This window comes from Neopelma chrysocephalum, unplaced genomic scaffold (assembly GCF_003984885.1).
Source record: "Neopelma chrysocephalum unplaced genomic scaffold, ASM398488v2 Primary Assembly neopelma1_118, whole genome shotgun sequence".
Lineage (NCBI taxonomy): Eukaryota > Metazoa > Chordata > Aves > Passeriformes > Pipridae > Neopelma > Neopelma chrysocephalum.
This window is the reverse complement of record NW_020897780.1, coordinates 565321-580535: the sequence shown is the minus strand read 5'-3', so window position 1 is coordinate 580535 and position 15215 is coordinate 565321. Positions and strand designations below refer to the sequence as shown.

At 50.9% G+C, this 15215-nt stretch overlaps 1 protein-coding gene across 2 annotated transcripts; it reads right to left on the bottom strand.

Annotated features, from left to right (window-relative positions):
• Positions 1-357: 357 nt before the first annotated feature.
• Positions 358-8570, bottom strand: HOXB3 (homeobox B3). Of its 2 annotated transcripts, none has more exons than XM_027697109.1 (3): positions 8536-8570; positions 2234-2775; positions 358-1174 (listed from the first exon to the last, which is right to left on the bottom strand). In XM_027697109.1, exons 2-3 carry the CDS (start codon positions 2655-2657, stop codon positions 411-413), a joined length of 1188 nt encoding a protein of 395 aa, XP_027552910.1. In that variant the 5' UTR covers positions 2658-2775; positions 8536-8570; the 3' UTR covers positions 358-410. The 2 variants fall into 2 exon arrangements, with proteins under 2 accessions (XP_027552910.1, XP_027552911.1); XM_027697110.1 differs by lacking the exon at positions 8536-8570 and adding an exon at positions 5911-5956.
• Between the last annotated feature and the right edge of the window lie 6645 nt (positions 8571-15215).

Below are 15215 nucleotides of genomic sequence, written 5' to 3'. Positions count from 1 at the left end.
AGAGACACCAACTCTGAAGGTTTGGCTGGTTGACTCTTCTCCTCTCCAGTTGTCCAAGAACTGTCAGTGGTGATCTGTGCTGGGGTTGGAGCTCAGGGGTGTCACTGCTTCCAATCTGCCACAAAACCACCCCAAACCCATTTCAGAAGCATTTGTGTTGAAACACAGGAGGTATATCTCTTCAGAGAGAGAGAGAGAGAGAGAGAGCTGCTTTAGGCAGTGAACACTGAGAGGGCACCTGACAAATCCCAGAAATATGAACAGTGAACACAACAACCCGGTGGAAACATCCCTGCCAAGGAAAGAAAGGAAACCAGCTCAACACAAATGTTCCTGAAGCCGAGCCTGCCCCTCTCCCCCTCTCCCCTGCCCCACGGAGGGGTCCCATCCGCTCCACCCCCGGCTCCCTATCACAGGTGGGTGAGCTTGGGCGCCTCTTGGATTCTGCCCTGAGAAGAAGCGTGGTGGCTGGAAAGGTCTGTGTAGGTGGGGTGGCCCTCGCAGGGTCCGTGGTGCTGGCCCGGGGGCATCTGTGGGGGCCCGTTGTAGTCCATGCTGGCGGCCTGGTGGTGCGGCAGGTGATTGAGGCCGTAGAGGGACTGGCCCGAGGCGGGCATAGAATCCACATAGTTCCCTCCCACGTAGACGGGGCTGCCCTGCATGCTGGGAGTCCCGTAGGCCACCCCGTTGCCCGGTAAGACGTGCGGGTCGTACTCGGGGGCGGTGTTGGCGTATTTCTGTTGGGAGGGGCAGCCTTTGATGGGGTTTTGGTAGTTACTGGACACGGCGTAGGCATTTTGGTGGGGTTTGTTGAAGGAGGGCGGCGAGGGCGCGTCGTAGCCGCCGCCCATGGCGTGCAAGGCGTTGATGAAGCCGGCCGAGGATTGCATGGGCTGGGGAGGGCTGCCCGTGGGGGAAGGCCCTCCCGAGGAGGACCCCATGCCTTTGGACTTCTGGTCTTTCTTGTACTTCATCCTCCTGTTCTGGAACCAGATCTTGATCTGCCTCTCGCTGAGGTTGAGCAGGTTGGCCATCTCCACGCGCCGGGGCCGGCACAGGTAGCGGTTGAAGTGGAATTCCTTCTCCAGCTCCACCAGCTGGGCGCTGGTGTAGGCCGTGCGGGCCCTCTTGGAGGCCGAGGAGCCCGGAGGGCTTTTCTCGCCGCCGCAGGTCTCTGCCGGGGCCCCCAGAATGAAATAAAAGATAATTACTTACACGCAGAAATTGAAAGCATCGCTTCTTAATAAATCCTGGAACGGGCGCCAGAGTTCGACCCCCCCCTCCCCCTTCCCTCACCCCTCTGTATTAGCCTGCACTCCATAATCATGTCATTTATTAAGAGTTCTGTTCTCCAAAGCTGCCCCTGGTTTATGAAAATTTGATCATGTCATGTAGAAGAGGATTCCAGGGCCATTTATTTAGGAGTCGATTATTTCCAGCGGATAATTTCGAGAAAATAATATTTGGCAGGGGGGGCAGGAGCTGCAAAGCCAATTAATGCTAACACGGGGCAGGACTGGGAGGTGTTTGGTTTGGTTTGCTGGGGTGTGAATGCACACACACAAACACACACACACATCTTGTGTGTCTCATATTTGTGCAACATAAATATTTGTGTGTCTCATATTAGTGCAACACAAATATTTCCATGCATGTCGTTCAAGGCCAGGTCACATTTGTACCTACCTTTTTGTGAGAGAAACAGCTAAATTATATTAATGTAGGATGAAGTGTGTGTGCCACAAAGTTTACACGAATATATTTGTCAAAACAGGGATATTCCCAACGTGATTTTATTCTTTTTTTGGCTGGTGTCAGTCTTTGGTGTGTCTCTGTGCAAGGAGGTGCATATGTTGGTGCATATGCTCTCTGTGTGCACACATACCCCGTGTTTACTGCCATGTCTGGAGGCAGGGGAGGTGGGAAGAGAACAAACAGCTTTAGCAGCCCCAGGCTGAGCAGTTGGGTGCAGGTTTCCATGTTTCTGTGTCTGCACGGTGGGACGTCACCTGTGAACAACCACCTGGCCGCGGCTCCCCGCGGTTGTGTCAGAAATAAACCAAGTGTGCACGGCCAGAGCTGCAAGATGGGCTCGTGCCCAGCGCCAGGATCCTCTCTGGATCCTCTCTGCATCCTCCCCTCCCTCCAAACCGGCCCCCCCTGACCAGGTGGCTTCCCCACCTCATCCGGGGGCAAGCGGGACACAGGCGGCCACGAGAGCCCGACTGAGTACCTGCGCTGGGGGAGCTGTTTTTCTGCTTGGAGTTTTGCCTCGACTCCTTCATCCAGGGGAAGATCTGCTTGGTGAGACTGGCGTTGGCGCCCAGGTTGGCTTTGCCGGGGGTGTTTTTGCCTCCCCCGGGCTGGTTATTGCTGTTGCCGCCGGCGCCGTTGGGGTTGGGGGGCGGCGACACGGGCGGGGGCGGGTGGTGCTCCTGGGGCAAACTGGGCCTCATGCAGCTCCCGTTGAGCTCTTTACTCTTGGTCGTGTTGCCAAGAGACTGGAGGGAGCAGGCAGACCTCTGGAAGTCGCTCTCCACGTGAGAGGCCGCCTGGAAGGGCTGCTGGGGACCCTCGTAGCCGAAGCCGTTGGCGCTCCCGTAGGAGGAGTAGCCCCCGAAGAGCGTGGAGCCCTCGTAGTACGTGGTCTTCTGCATCTCTGGGGCTCCCCAAAACGATTTTTCCGGCTACCAGGGTCTTGACACCCCTATGGCAGAACATTGGCACCCCGAGGCCACGTGACAGGCCGTTTCCAGCTGTCTATTGGAAGCTGACCTGAAAGGTTAGGAGAAAACACACAATAATAGTACCCGGCCTATGAATCCATCTTGGGGCCTGAAAGGCCCATGACATGAATAGGGTCCCGCAGAACAGGAGGAACAGATGCTTGGAGCAGATTTCGTCCTGTGTGCAGCCTGAGGAGGCTCCAACAAATGTTACAGTGCAAAAGTTGAGCTGATTTTTTTTGGGGGGGGGACAGTTTTCCTGGTTGGTTTGGTTGCCTGTTGGTTGCACCTTTTTTTGTCTTGTTTTTTTTTTCCCCAGGTGGGATGTGCAATGTGCTCCAAAAGTGCACGTGGTTTCATCTGCACACATCCATTTCCTCCTGTATTTCTCTATACACCACACAATTATATATATCTGCACATATTCCCCATTAAATATGTGGGTATATCCATGGAGGTGTGTGTCACGTGCACACATTCACACCCACGTCCACCTAACACGAAAAATAACCCAAATTTTGGCATCCAGAAGGGAGAATTTGCTGACCACAAGCATGAAAGGAATGAAAGTCTTGCTTTCTTAGCCCTGACCTATTCAAATCAGCCATTCACACACAGAACAACGGGCAAGACGTTGGTTGTACCTTCCAAAATTAAAAGTCTGGTGGGTTTATTCCGGGGCCTCTGCCTGGTCTGTTTGTTTTGAAGCTGCAAACAGCAAACAGCCAATATGTTTTCTCCAGGTAACCATGTCCTGGCACAGTTGGCTCCCTTTGCTGTTTACACAGGAACTCACAATGTCTCTGGAATTCAGAGCAAATATTTTCAGCAGATTTAAGCAGGGGCACCAATTCAAGAATGTGCTGCCTTTGGCCTGCTCCTGAGTGTCTCTCTCTCTCTCCTTCTCTCCCCCTCTGGAAGCACAGGTTGTATTTAGAAAACAAACCCCTTCCCTGCCTGCGTGGCTTTGTGCTCCTCAGTCCTGAATCTGGAGCTACCGTTGGCAAGATGTTGATTCCAAAACCAGTTCAGTTGCTGTTGTTATTTTTTTCCCCCCTTTGGAAAACAAACACGTCACCAGGCCATTTGTTCTTAACTTTCTCCCCCTTTGATTTTTCATCGTTCCTCCCTCCCTCAACCCAAGCTCTAAAAAAGTCCAAAAACCCCCATTCCAAAGCCTAAAATTACAAAACGAAACCTTCCTTTTTTCCCCTTCTCTCTCTGACCTTTTTTATGGTTCTTTTATCTCTTTCCTTCTCTTTTTTTTCTTTCCTCAAAGCATAAACTTTCTCTACCATAAAGACAGAGCAGAAATACCCTCAAAACCAGTAAAACTATCTCGACCTGAAAAGAATCTGATGGGTGAGGCTCAATCCAGCAGCACACAGATTTTAAAAAGGCAGTGAGACTCCTCTCTGCAGCCAAGAGTTTGCGAGGAGCCACCGTGCATTTTGTTTGGCAAATTGATATCCACTGTATATTTAATCGTATCTCTTGTATATTTAATTTTATCTGGGCTCTTTCATTCGGGAAAATAAAATAAAATAAACTCCGCGGAGATAAAGCCTAATGCGATATTTCTAAGTACCGGGGTTTAACAGAAGCCACGGCTCGACAATAAATAACGTCCTTTTTTTTTTCCCCTCTTCCCTGACTGCTGCGTTCTTATGTCACGTCACATGAAACCTCCGTTTACTTCTACCACAGCCTCAGACAACGTGTCCACGAAGGGACTGCTCGGCTTTTTCACACTGATTAAATCCTTGCTGCATTCCCAGATCCGCGTTGTCTCTTCCACGGAGATGCATCATTGTCTACAGGGAGGACGAGATCCTTGCGGGGAGTTGTTCTCCTTCGGTTTCCTCGCCATGATAAATATGTCTTATTAAAAAAAGTAGATCCCGCCGCCCGAGCCGAGGAGCCGTGAATTAATTAACGAACGGCAGCGCCTTGATTATGAATAGGTTTGCTGAAAATATCTGCGAGGGCAGAGGTGGGAATTTCTCCAAGGCCTTCCTGTCTGGCGAAGGTTTCTTTGAAAAAAAAACAACAACCTCGCAAAACAAAACGACAAAACAAACCCAAACCAGAGCAGCTAAAAATAACAGCGGTGATTTTGGGGGTTTTGTTGTGTTGTTTTCTTTTTTTTTTAATGTCCATAAAATAAATTTACGACCCCCTTCGCCCAAAAGCTCCCTGGCTTGTGGCTTCCACGGCTTTGCTTTGTACCTCATCTCTCAGCGCCTCACAAATGCCGCTCATTTATCTTCGCCCAGGACGGCCGCAATCCTAATTATTTACTCCAAGGAATTGCTTAAAAAAAAAAAATCTCGGGCGGAATAATAAATATTCGATGATCTCCCGTTCCAATTAAAGCCGGGCAGGATCCGCGCCCGCTGCTTCCACCACGCTCCAAGTTTCACTTTGCGAGCGGTAACATTTAACCACAAACTCTTTGCCCTCAACTTTGGAGTGCGAGGATTTAGAGGCATTTAAAAAAAAAATACCAAAAAAATATAAAAACCAAATAGATATCAGGGGAAGGTGCGAGAGGGAAAGGGCCGCAGGGAGGAGGATGCTCGGGGGGAAAAAAAAATCAGGCGGCCGGGGGAAAAAGATAAAAGGAAGCTAATGCAGAGGTATTCTGCTGGAAAGCCGTCCCCTCCATGTTGGAAATCCTAAATTCACAACCTGTGAATGTGTTGGTGAAGAAGAGCAGCGTCTCTCCCCTCCCCCGCCCCCTCCTAAGGTACATTTCCCAGAGCCGGAGAAGCCAGGCATAGCCCCGGCTTTTAATTTAAATTATTATTAATAATAAATATTCTAAACGCGCCCCTCTAACAATAGGTCGGCCCGCTCGGAAAGAGCTCAAATCGCAGCGACCCGCCTGGCGCTGGATATGCCGGAAAAATAAGAGAGACATTCCTAAAATTTCCCTCTTCCCTCCCCCCACCGGCGGAGCTTCACCCCAAGCAGAACTCCCCAGTTGTAAAGCGGGGGGGGGGGCGGCGGAGGGGGGGGGAAAGGGCCCTGGATGAGGGCTCTGCAAAAGAGTCTCTGCGTGGAAGGGAAGCTTAAAGCTTGTGAACTCTTCTTGAACCGAGATTGGAGTCATATGGTCATAAATCATTGGGACATATACTCCGCCATTCACAAAGTGATAGCCTATTTGAGTCCGGCTTACCTTAGTCTCTGACGAGCAAAGCCCAGGCAGACATAATATATTTTCACATCCAGCATCCACGCAATCAATAAGCAAAGGAATGACCCCCCCCCTTTTTTCCTTTAAAAAAGCGTTAAAGGAATATACGCGAGAGAGAGAGGAAAAAAAAAATCCGGCATAGGCATGGATATGTGTATTAAAAAAAAAAAAAAAGCCAAAACAGAGGGGGAGGGGGCTCAGCCAGTGGAGCTTTCGGTTACGGCGGCTCAAATTGTCTCTCTCGGTCTCCGTTTGGGGGAGAGGAGGGGAAAAAAAAAAAAAATCAAGATGCTTTCCAGCTTCCAAGATGTGCAGAAAAGCTGCGGGCTTTGAATGGACAAACCCTGAGATTTCGAGTTGCCCTATGGACTGGTACGCGCTGCTCACTGATAACAATGGCCTCTGCTTTACCACGGCAAAGGGGAAGAAGGGAAAGGAGAAGGGAGAGGGAAAAAAAAAAAGAAAGAAAGAAAAGCTGAACACAACACCCCCCCACCACCACCCCCCTTTTAACTACGCGATGCTTGGCTGGGATTAAAATAATAACGAAAAGAATCCCGGCTACGGGGGAGTCGGGGGTGGGCGAGGGGGGGGCGGAATAAAGCGGAGGGGGGGTATTTAAAAATAAAGATTCGGTTCGGATTGCCGGGCAAAGCCAAAGGAGCCTCGCGAACAGCGTCACTAGTGAAAAATGATGCTAATTGCGGCCGGGGTGGACAGAGGCCTAGGCGGAAAGATAGCGAAGCTGTCCTTTGATTCACGTGTTTAACAATTAGGTGTCAATTTATGCAAATGCCACAGAGTCCGAGCGGCCCCCCCTCCCTCCCCTCGGCGGCTCTTTCAAGAGCTGCCGCTCCCACCCCCCCCTTCCCCGGCCCTTCGGCTCCTCGCGGCCCCCTCCCCAAATCCTAAACCCCTTTTTTTTGGGGGGGCTGGGAGCCGCCGGTCGCGGGGTTGGCAGAGGGGGAGGGAAGATGGGGGGGAGGACGGGCCGGTGTCGGCGCAACTCCCGCGCAACTTCGGCGGAAAAGTTTGCGCGTCCCGGCGGCCGCGGGGGCTCCTCTGGGGCCTCTGCCGGGGGGGGGGGAGCGGGTGAGGGGTTTAGGGGGAGGCAAATGGGCCTCGGGGGAGGCCTCGGCGGCGAGGTGTCGGCCAATAAAGCTGATTATTATTGCCGTTATTAATAAGGCCGGGATTGCCGCGCGAGGCGCTGCCGCTGTCGCCACGGGAGATTTATTTCCGCCTCTCCCCCGTTCCCACGCGGCCGCCCAGAGCACCAAGATGCGGTTTTTTTGGGGGGGGGAAAGCCCGTGTGACGAGGAGGGGCCGGCGAGTGGGAGGAAGGCAGGGCGAGGAATTTAGGTGTCTGCACTTCTTCTTCTTCTTTTTTTTTTTTTTAAGTGCTACTTTTGTTTCGCGTCGCGATTATCTCCCCTCCTTCAATTCTTGCCGCCTTAAAGTGCTGACGTGGGGGGGAATTTACGTTTGGCAAAGCGAGAAAAAAGAAGGGACCACAAAGGCTCATTGGACTTTTGCTGGGAAGGTACGACCCGTCCAGGGGGTTCCATCCCCTTTTTTTTCCTTCTTTTTTTTTTTTAATTTTTTTTTTGTATGTGTGTGTGCACCTTTAGGCTGAGGACTCTGCAAAGAAAAAGAAGGATGTCCTAGTAAACATTTGACTTTTTGAGAGGACTCACTCTGGGCTGGACAGCCAAGGTTTTCTAGGTGATGGATAAAGTCTTATCCCAAGGATTACGGTGTTTCCAGCTATTGTTCTGGCTGCAGCGTTCAGATCCCAGATGGGAGGGTTTCGACCAGGGAACACCATTATTGCGATTTTATTATTTTTCGTCCCCCCTTCATCTGGCTTTTTTATGAACTGCTCCAACATAAATCTTCTGCTACAAGACAGCCCCTATTTTGGAACCCCGGCGTTGAAATCCCAGGGAAGGGAAGAGGAAAAACAGTAGTGGACTATTTAAAGACTTCTCTGGAGCTGAAGTGCTCTCTAGATTTCTGAATATGGATCTCCACTGACTTATTTAGAGCACTTGGACAACCAGAAGTACCTCGGATTCTGCAAGGAACTCCTCTGAAGTGTAAAATTTTGTTTTAACCTTAACCAGCTGAAAAAATCCCCGTTCAGGAGGTCGTTGCACGTTTATATGTTGAGCTCCTGTAAGTAGTTATTTTAGGCTCCCAGTGTATTGCCTTTTTTTTTGCTTTGGTTGCAGCTTATTTTTCTTTAGACTGTAACTCCCTCGCACTCGTCACGAAATCAGCAGCAAATGTTGCAATCTGACTGGATTTCCCTTCAAAGGGAGTACAGGAAATATCTTCCATCTAAAACACTCCCTCAAAAGTTACGGCCATAAATCACGAAGTTTAAAGACAAGCCAGTAGCAAAAGGAAAATACTCAGCTGAGATCCAGGGCAGCTTTTGCTTATCCTGGGGGTTTGGTGGAGCGGAGGGGGGAAAAAAAAGAAAAAAAAAAAAAGAAAAGTCACGTTGTGGGACTTTTAAAGAAGGAACGGTTTATCCAAGGCTGGTGAGGAGGGAGAGACACGCAGAGACAGGGACCAGGCAGGAGATTCAGCAAAACTCACCAGTCCTCGGATGGCCGGTCCAGCAAACTCGAGGCAGCGGCGGCGGACTTGGAGGAAGGAGAAGGACTGAGGGGGGAGAAAGGGAAAAAAACAAAACAAAACAACAAAAAAAAAGTATGAAACTTCGGTCAGAAAAGCGTGAACAAGGGGAGTCATCCTCGAGAGAGACCCTGGGGTGGAAGTGGGGACAAGACAAGGCTCTGATGAACAAAAGCCCCCGCATTTCCTCTGAGATTATCTCCCACCCCAGCCAGCAGCGCATTTCCAGGGATTGGGGGGCTCTCCATCCCCCGAGAACATTTCCAGGGATTTAGGGGACTCTCCATCCCCCGATAACGTTTCCAGGGATTTGGGGGGCTCTCCATCCCCCGAGAACATTTCCAGGGATTTGGGGGGCTCTCCATCCATCCCCCGTTAACATTTCCAGGGATTTGGGGGACTCTCCATCCCCTGATATCATTTCCAGGGATTTGGGGGTCTCTCCATCCCCCGATAACCCACCGGACCCACCTCGGGCGGGGGGCACCGGGTTATTCCCGGAGATTTTGGAGGTTTGATGCCGTCCCCCCCCCCCTCTCTCTCTCCGGTGTTTCCTTCCACCTTCCCTCCGTGGAACCCCAACCCCGGGCGAGGGAAGCACTTCCCCCGTTCTGGGGTCGCTTCCCCCGTTCTGGGGTCGTTTCCCCCGTTCTGGGGGTCTGTTCCTCAGTTCTGGGGGTCTGTTCCTCAGTTTTGGGGGTCGCCTTAGGGACGGAAACCCTTCGCTTTGACCCGTGGGCGGTTTGGCCACGGCCGGGGGTGAACTCTGAACACAATTTAAAAAAAATACGAGCGTCCTGAAGGCTTTTGGTTAAATTCTGCCGGTCGTTTAAGAGATTAAATACGCGCAGTTAATTAGTTCGAGACTAACAACAATAAAACAGTAGGGAAAATATGAGGCCGTTTTCCTGAAAGGCAGAAAATCCTTAAGGATTCAGAATATGTTTCTCTTTTTTTTTTCCACAGCGTGCTCGGAGGATCTCCACGAAGGGGGGGGGAGGACGGGGATGCTTTATAGTGTTGGAGGACACGATCCACACAGCAGCGATTTGGTCCCAGAATTAACGGTTTCGAGCCGTAAACATTTTTAAAGCCACGCCGAGATTTATCGCCGCAACTTTGGCGCGGAGGACCCGGGAAGGGAGAAGGGGAAAGGGAGGAAGAAAAAGCAATCTCATTTAAAAATATTTTCGTTTTGGGAAACATTCGGTCGCTTTAATAATCCTGTTTCCGTTCTGTATGTTGATGTTATTAATCTCAAATAAAAATGTTCCCCTCACACCCCTGCTCCGCTTGTGACAACATCCCCGAGTCCATAAATCACCCGCGGATGCTTCGTGACCTTCTCTAGTCGGCGGCCTGTAGCTGTATTTTTTATTACTATTATTATTACACGCGCTTTAATACACAGCTTTGGCAATATTCCACTTACAGCCCCGCCCGCCCCGCTTAACTGGGGCTTTTCAGTTCCCTCTGCTGAGCGGGCACAGAGGTTTGTAAAGAGAAGGCGAGCAAAAAAAAATGAAGGAAAGGAAAGAAAAGCGCCTTTTCTGAGCTGCGAGCTCAGCAAACCCAAACTGAGTCTCGGAAAGTTCCTCCCACGCCGGGCCCGGGGAGGAAGAGGAGAAAAGTGGGCAAAGCCACGAGGAGGTGGAGAAAAGAGGGAAATTTTATTCGGAGCGGAGGAGGGGAAAAGAGAAACAAACAAACAACTAAAAGGAGCCGGAATAAAGAACGGCTCCAGCAAGGGGGGTGTGGGGGGGTGTTGTTTTTCTTTGTTTTTAATTTATTCCCTCGCAGTGCGGGCAGAAGAGGGAGGGAGCGAGGTTTCCCCCCACCCCCTCCCCGTGTTCTTTGTTTTGATTTGGTTTTTTTTTTTGTTTCGTCTATTAATTTTTCTCTCGGGGGCGGTGCCTCCTCCCGCGCCCGCCCGTGGGTCGAAGCCCCCCCGGGCCAGGGAGCAGCACCCACCACCCCCTCCCAGGGGCCGCTCCCCTTCCCTCGGCTCTTTTTTTGTCTAAAGGGAAGGAGTTTGGGTTTTCCCACTCCACAACCACAGAGCACAAGGGAGGGGAGAGCTGCGAGGAGGAGAGACTTATGGAGGGTCCAGGACCTCCTGAAACCCCAAACAGAAGCCGACCGGGATAAGAAATCAAAATTAAACTGAGTGAGCAGTGGCTTTGCCTTGACAGATTAGACCTTTTTCTCCCCCTGACCTTTGCTTGGAAGAGCAATAACTCACCAGGTTAATGATCAATCAGCGGAAGCGCTTTGGAATTGTCTCAAAAAAAGAAAAAAACACCCCAAAATAAAAACAACAACGGGGCAGAAACACCCCCCTACCCCCCGGGTTGCGTCCCACCGACCCCCCCCCCTCCAGAACCCCTCTGCCGTGGGGCAGCCAAAAACCTCTCCTGGCCCCAGAGAGGGGTGAGGTGCGATTTTTGGGGGGGATCGGAGGGGGCAGAGCGAGGTATCACCGCGCCCCGAGGAGCTATTTTGGGAGCAGCTCGCGGAGAGGGGCCGGGAATCACCGTCCCCACTTTTCTTCTCCTCCTCCCCACCCCCTTCCTTCCAAACGCCAAAATAATCGCTTGAATTATGCGCTCACGTGACCGAGACACGTCAACCTTTTGCCCATTTTATAGAGAATTGGTAAATGAGCGGCTCCCCCCCTCCAGTCCCGCTAATTCCCCCATCAGCAAATTCCCAAAACTTCCCGGGGAGCCGGGCAGGCGGTTCCCTTCTCTCCCTCCGGCCGCAGCCCTGGTCTTTGGGACCTTCTGGGCTGCTTCATCCTTTCTTTTTATTATTTTTACTTCCAGTTTTCTTTTCTTTTTTTATCTTTTAACCCGAAGGCGAAGGAGACACTAAGGAGGAAAGCGACGGCAGCGAGCGCCGCTCCCAAAGCCTCGGCGTCCGGCAAGAAGGCCAAGAAGATGGAAAACGAGGGGGAAATAACGGGGTTTTGGGGACAGGGAAAGCAGAGAGGGGCTGCTCTGCCTCCCCTGAAGACCCTGGGGACGGGACGGGCTCCTCGCCCCCCGGCACCGAGGAGGCGGTTCCTGCGCTCACATCCAGGCTCCCGTTTCTTCCCGTTTTAACCCCCACCCTCCTCCTCCTCCTCCTCCAAATGAAAAAAAAAATTAAAAAAAAAAAAAGAGAGAGAGGGAGAAAATGAGAATTCAAAGCTTTTCTCCCACCGCAATTCCTTCACCCCCCCCGGGAGGACCAGGCACCCACGCTACCGTTTCTGTGAGAAAAGGAAGGAATGTGGTTATTTTTTTGTGATACTCGCCTGAATCCGGGACCCGGCTGGCGCTGGAGAACGAGCTGGGCATAGGGGAGAAGGGACCTGGGAGAAGAAATGAGTTCCATTTTACCTGCTGCCTTCTGATAATTCATAAAGACTTAACAGTTTCAGAGGTGGGAGTCTCGGGAGGGGGAGAGAAAGGAGTGTCAAGGGATGATATTTCTCTGGTTTGGGATGTTTACACTGAATATTTCTCGCCTGTAGAGACCTGTGCGGACACCACCGAGAGCTGCATCCTCCCTGCGCGGGGCATCTCTGCAAACACCCCCCAAAACACCCACGCGAGCCGCTGCCCTCGGCTAAAAACCCTCCCTGAGTCTGAGGGTGCTCGCTCGGGCACCCTCATCACCATATCAAAGGGCTCCCACCCACCCCGAGCTCTTCGGTAATTTTTAATTAGGCGGGAAAGATTCGGGAGCGGCGGTTCAACGCAAGCACGTAGGTGGAAGCGGGAGGATTTAAATCCTATTTCTATTTTTAACACGGATGAGAGCGAGTCGGGACACTCGTGGTTTTGACACAAATATCCCAAAAATACGCCCGCGCAACCCCTGGACGGAGGGACAACCTACCTGGGGGAATAACCCGAAAAAACCCATCTATTCGGTGTTCATTTAACACCCCATCCCCTAAAATAAGTCTCACCCAGGAGCTGAGCTTTCAAATCCCCACCTCCACACCGGGAATCAGATTCCCCACGCTGGAAATAAAAGTCTTTTTTTTTTTTTTTTAGGGAGGGTGGGAGAAACGCGAAGTGGAAGGGTGAAAAAAAACAAATCACCAACTCCCCCCTCAAATTCTCCTGTCCCAAAAGAGCAGAAGCGGCAGCGCCGCCACCACCATATAGATCTGTCCGGTTAAAGATCAGAAAGTGTCCATTAATATCAATTTACTTCAATGAAAACTTTGGTTCTTCATGAAGTTGGTGATTTATGATAAAATCAATTAAATTACGGCCACTTAGGGCCTGCGGTTTCTTCTCGGGTTTCATTCGCCAACAGATCAAGCGCCTGGTAAAAAAAATCTCAACTTTAGCTGGAGGCGAGCGAAGATAATTCCAAAGCCGAGGAAACGTAATGCGAAGCAATTTTCAGGCGAAAAGACTGAACACAAAGAAGGAAAAAAAAAAATTAAAAAGGAGAGAAAAGCAAAGCAGACGCTCGTGTGTCCGAGCTCCCGCTCCTGGCCAAGGCACCGCTCGGGAAATATCAGACACTGAGTCCAAACTTTTCCACTTTCACAATGTCTGAGGACATTTTTAGATCTGGCAGCTCGTCCCGGGGACTGAGTTATTATCTCGCTCGAAAGGGAAAGGAGCCAGAGGAGAACAGAGAGCACAAATATATATATATACATATGTGTAGAGAGAAACTTCCCCGGGTTAATTCGATTTCTCCGACCTTCCCCCCCCTCCATACAAAAGATTTTCCTGTCTTGCTTTTAGAACGCGAGTCGGGCCTTCACGGTGGAGGGTGGAAGGGGTTCATTTTTTTTTCCGGAGCCAGAAATTATTAGCACAAATCCACAGAATGTAACCCATCCCATATTCCCACGCGAAATCGCTCCCTCCCTTTCAATCCCCGCGACGGCGTTTGAGCGAAATGACCCATTTTCCAGGACATCCCCCTCCGTCCAAAACAAACATTGAACCCTTTTCAAAGCCCGATCTTTCCAGGCTTTGGGATTCCCCCCGGTAGCCGCGGCTTTTATGGCGAATTTTGCAGCAGTCCCGATCTTACCCATTTCGCTCAAACGCTAAAAGGAAAAAGCAGCTCGAGGAACCAGATGTTTGCGAGTCACATCTGGCCACTACACCCAGACCTGGGGAGGGAAAACCCGCTCTAGACATACACAGGGCTTGGGAAATCTCTCCCTCTCTCTCTCTCTCTCTTTTTTTTTTTTTTGGAAGCCCTTGTAATTAGGGTCTGCTTCGAGTAAACAAAAAACTTCGTAGGGCCATAAATCACCCTCGCATACATTCTTCAGTTTAACACCCCGCTTTTCCAACGGGCTTTTGTAGTTTCTTTTTCAAACGGGACAGAGGTGCTAAACCTTTAACAAATGTGGCCCCGGCCAAAGTTTGCGGGCGAAAGACGCGCTTGGAAAGGAGCTGTTTTGCGGCCGGTCTCGGTTATGGACCCCGGCGAGAGATAATTTTTGCTCATCTTCAGCTTCCCCGAGGCATCACTCTTAATTTGTTAGCGGGAGAAAGTCAGCTCCGGCTCGCGGTGCCCGCTGAAGGCTGTCAAAGCTTTTCGGAGCAATTAATTACATCGCAGAGCCCCGGAGCTGCGAAGGTAGGAAAGGCAGAGCCGCGGCGTTCTTTTTATTTATTTATTTTTGGAACTTCTTACCTGCGAGACTGTCCGACCCGGGACTTCAAGAAGAAGGAGCGAGGCCGGATCGGGGCGGTGCGAGTTGGCAACTGGAAGCAGGCAAATTAAGGAGAAGAAACTACTTTATTGCACCCCGCTGGATCTCGCCGGCAGCTTTCTCGGACGGTTTGGAATTTTTTTTTTTCCCCCAAAGATGCTTCTGTTCTTTTTTCTTTTTTTTTTTTTTTTTTTGGACTCGTTCGATTCAAACGGAACTGACTTGACGTGGAGAAAAATAGAAATCCTTCCAAAAGAGCTTAAAGTATGACAAGGATGAGGAGCCCTTTGCGGAGAGAGACACCGAGCCGAGGGGGCTGAGATGGGGGTGTCGGGGGGGGGGGGGGCGCTCGTTCTCCTTTAAAAAAAAAAAAAAAAGAAAGAGAAAAAACTCCCCGAAAAACCTCCCCCACCGCCGAATCCTTGGTATCTATCCGGAAAGCTGTTTCTCTTTATAAAGACTTAAAATGTTGCAAGAGGGTTATAATACTGAGTGACAAGGGGTGCTGGAGAGAAGGGAACCAAATGGATTCTGGTTTTTTAGAGCCAGTAGGAATTGGCCAGCCTTCAATGTCAGGATTCAAAATTGATTCCATATGTCTCGTCCGGGGAAAGGCGAAAAAACGAAGGAAAGAAAGAAAGAAGGGAAGAAAGAGAGAGAAAGGGGGGCAATAAAAGTTATGCAAAGCCCAGCGGGTTTCTTACTTTCTTTCACCCCCCACCCTTCCCAGTAGCCCCGGGAAAGAGCCCTGCCATTAAATCTCGCCCGTTTTTCGGGGAATATTTTGGATTTTGGCGTTCGAAGCGCAGAGAGGGAGAGGTACCGGGAGCGACAAAGCAGATCCCGGAGGTTATTTTTAGCCTCGGCTTTGCCGGAGCTGAGCTGAGCTCAGCGCGGGGAGAGCAAACACGGACCTGGGGGCTGGGGAAGGGGCGAAGCTCCCCAAAACCTGGAG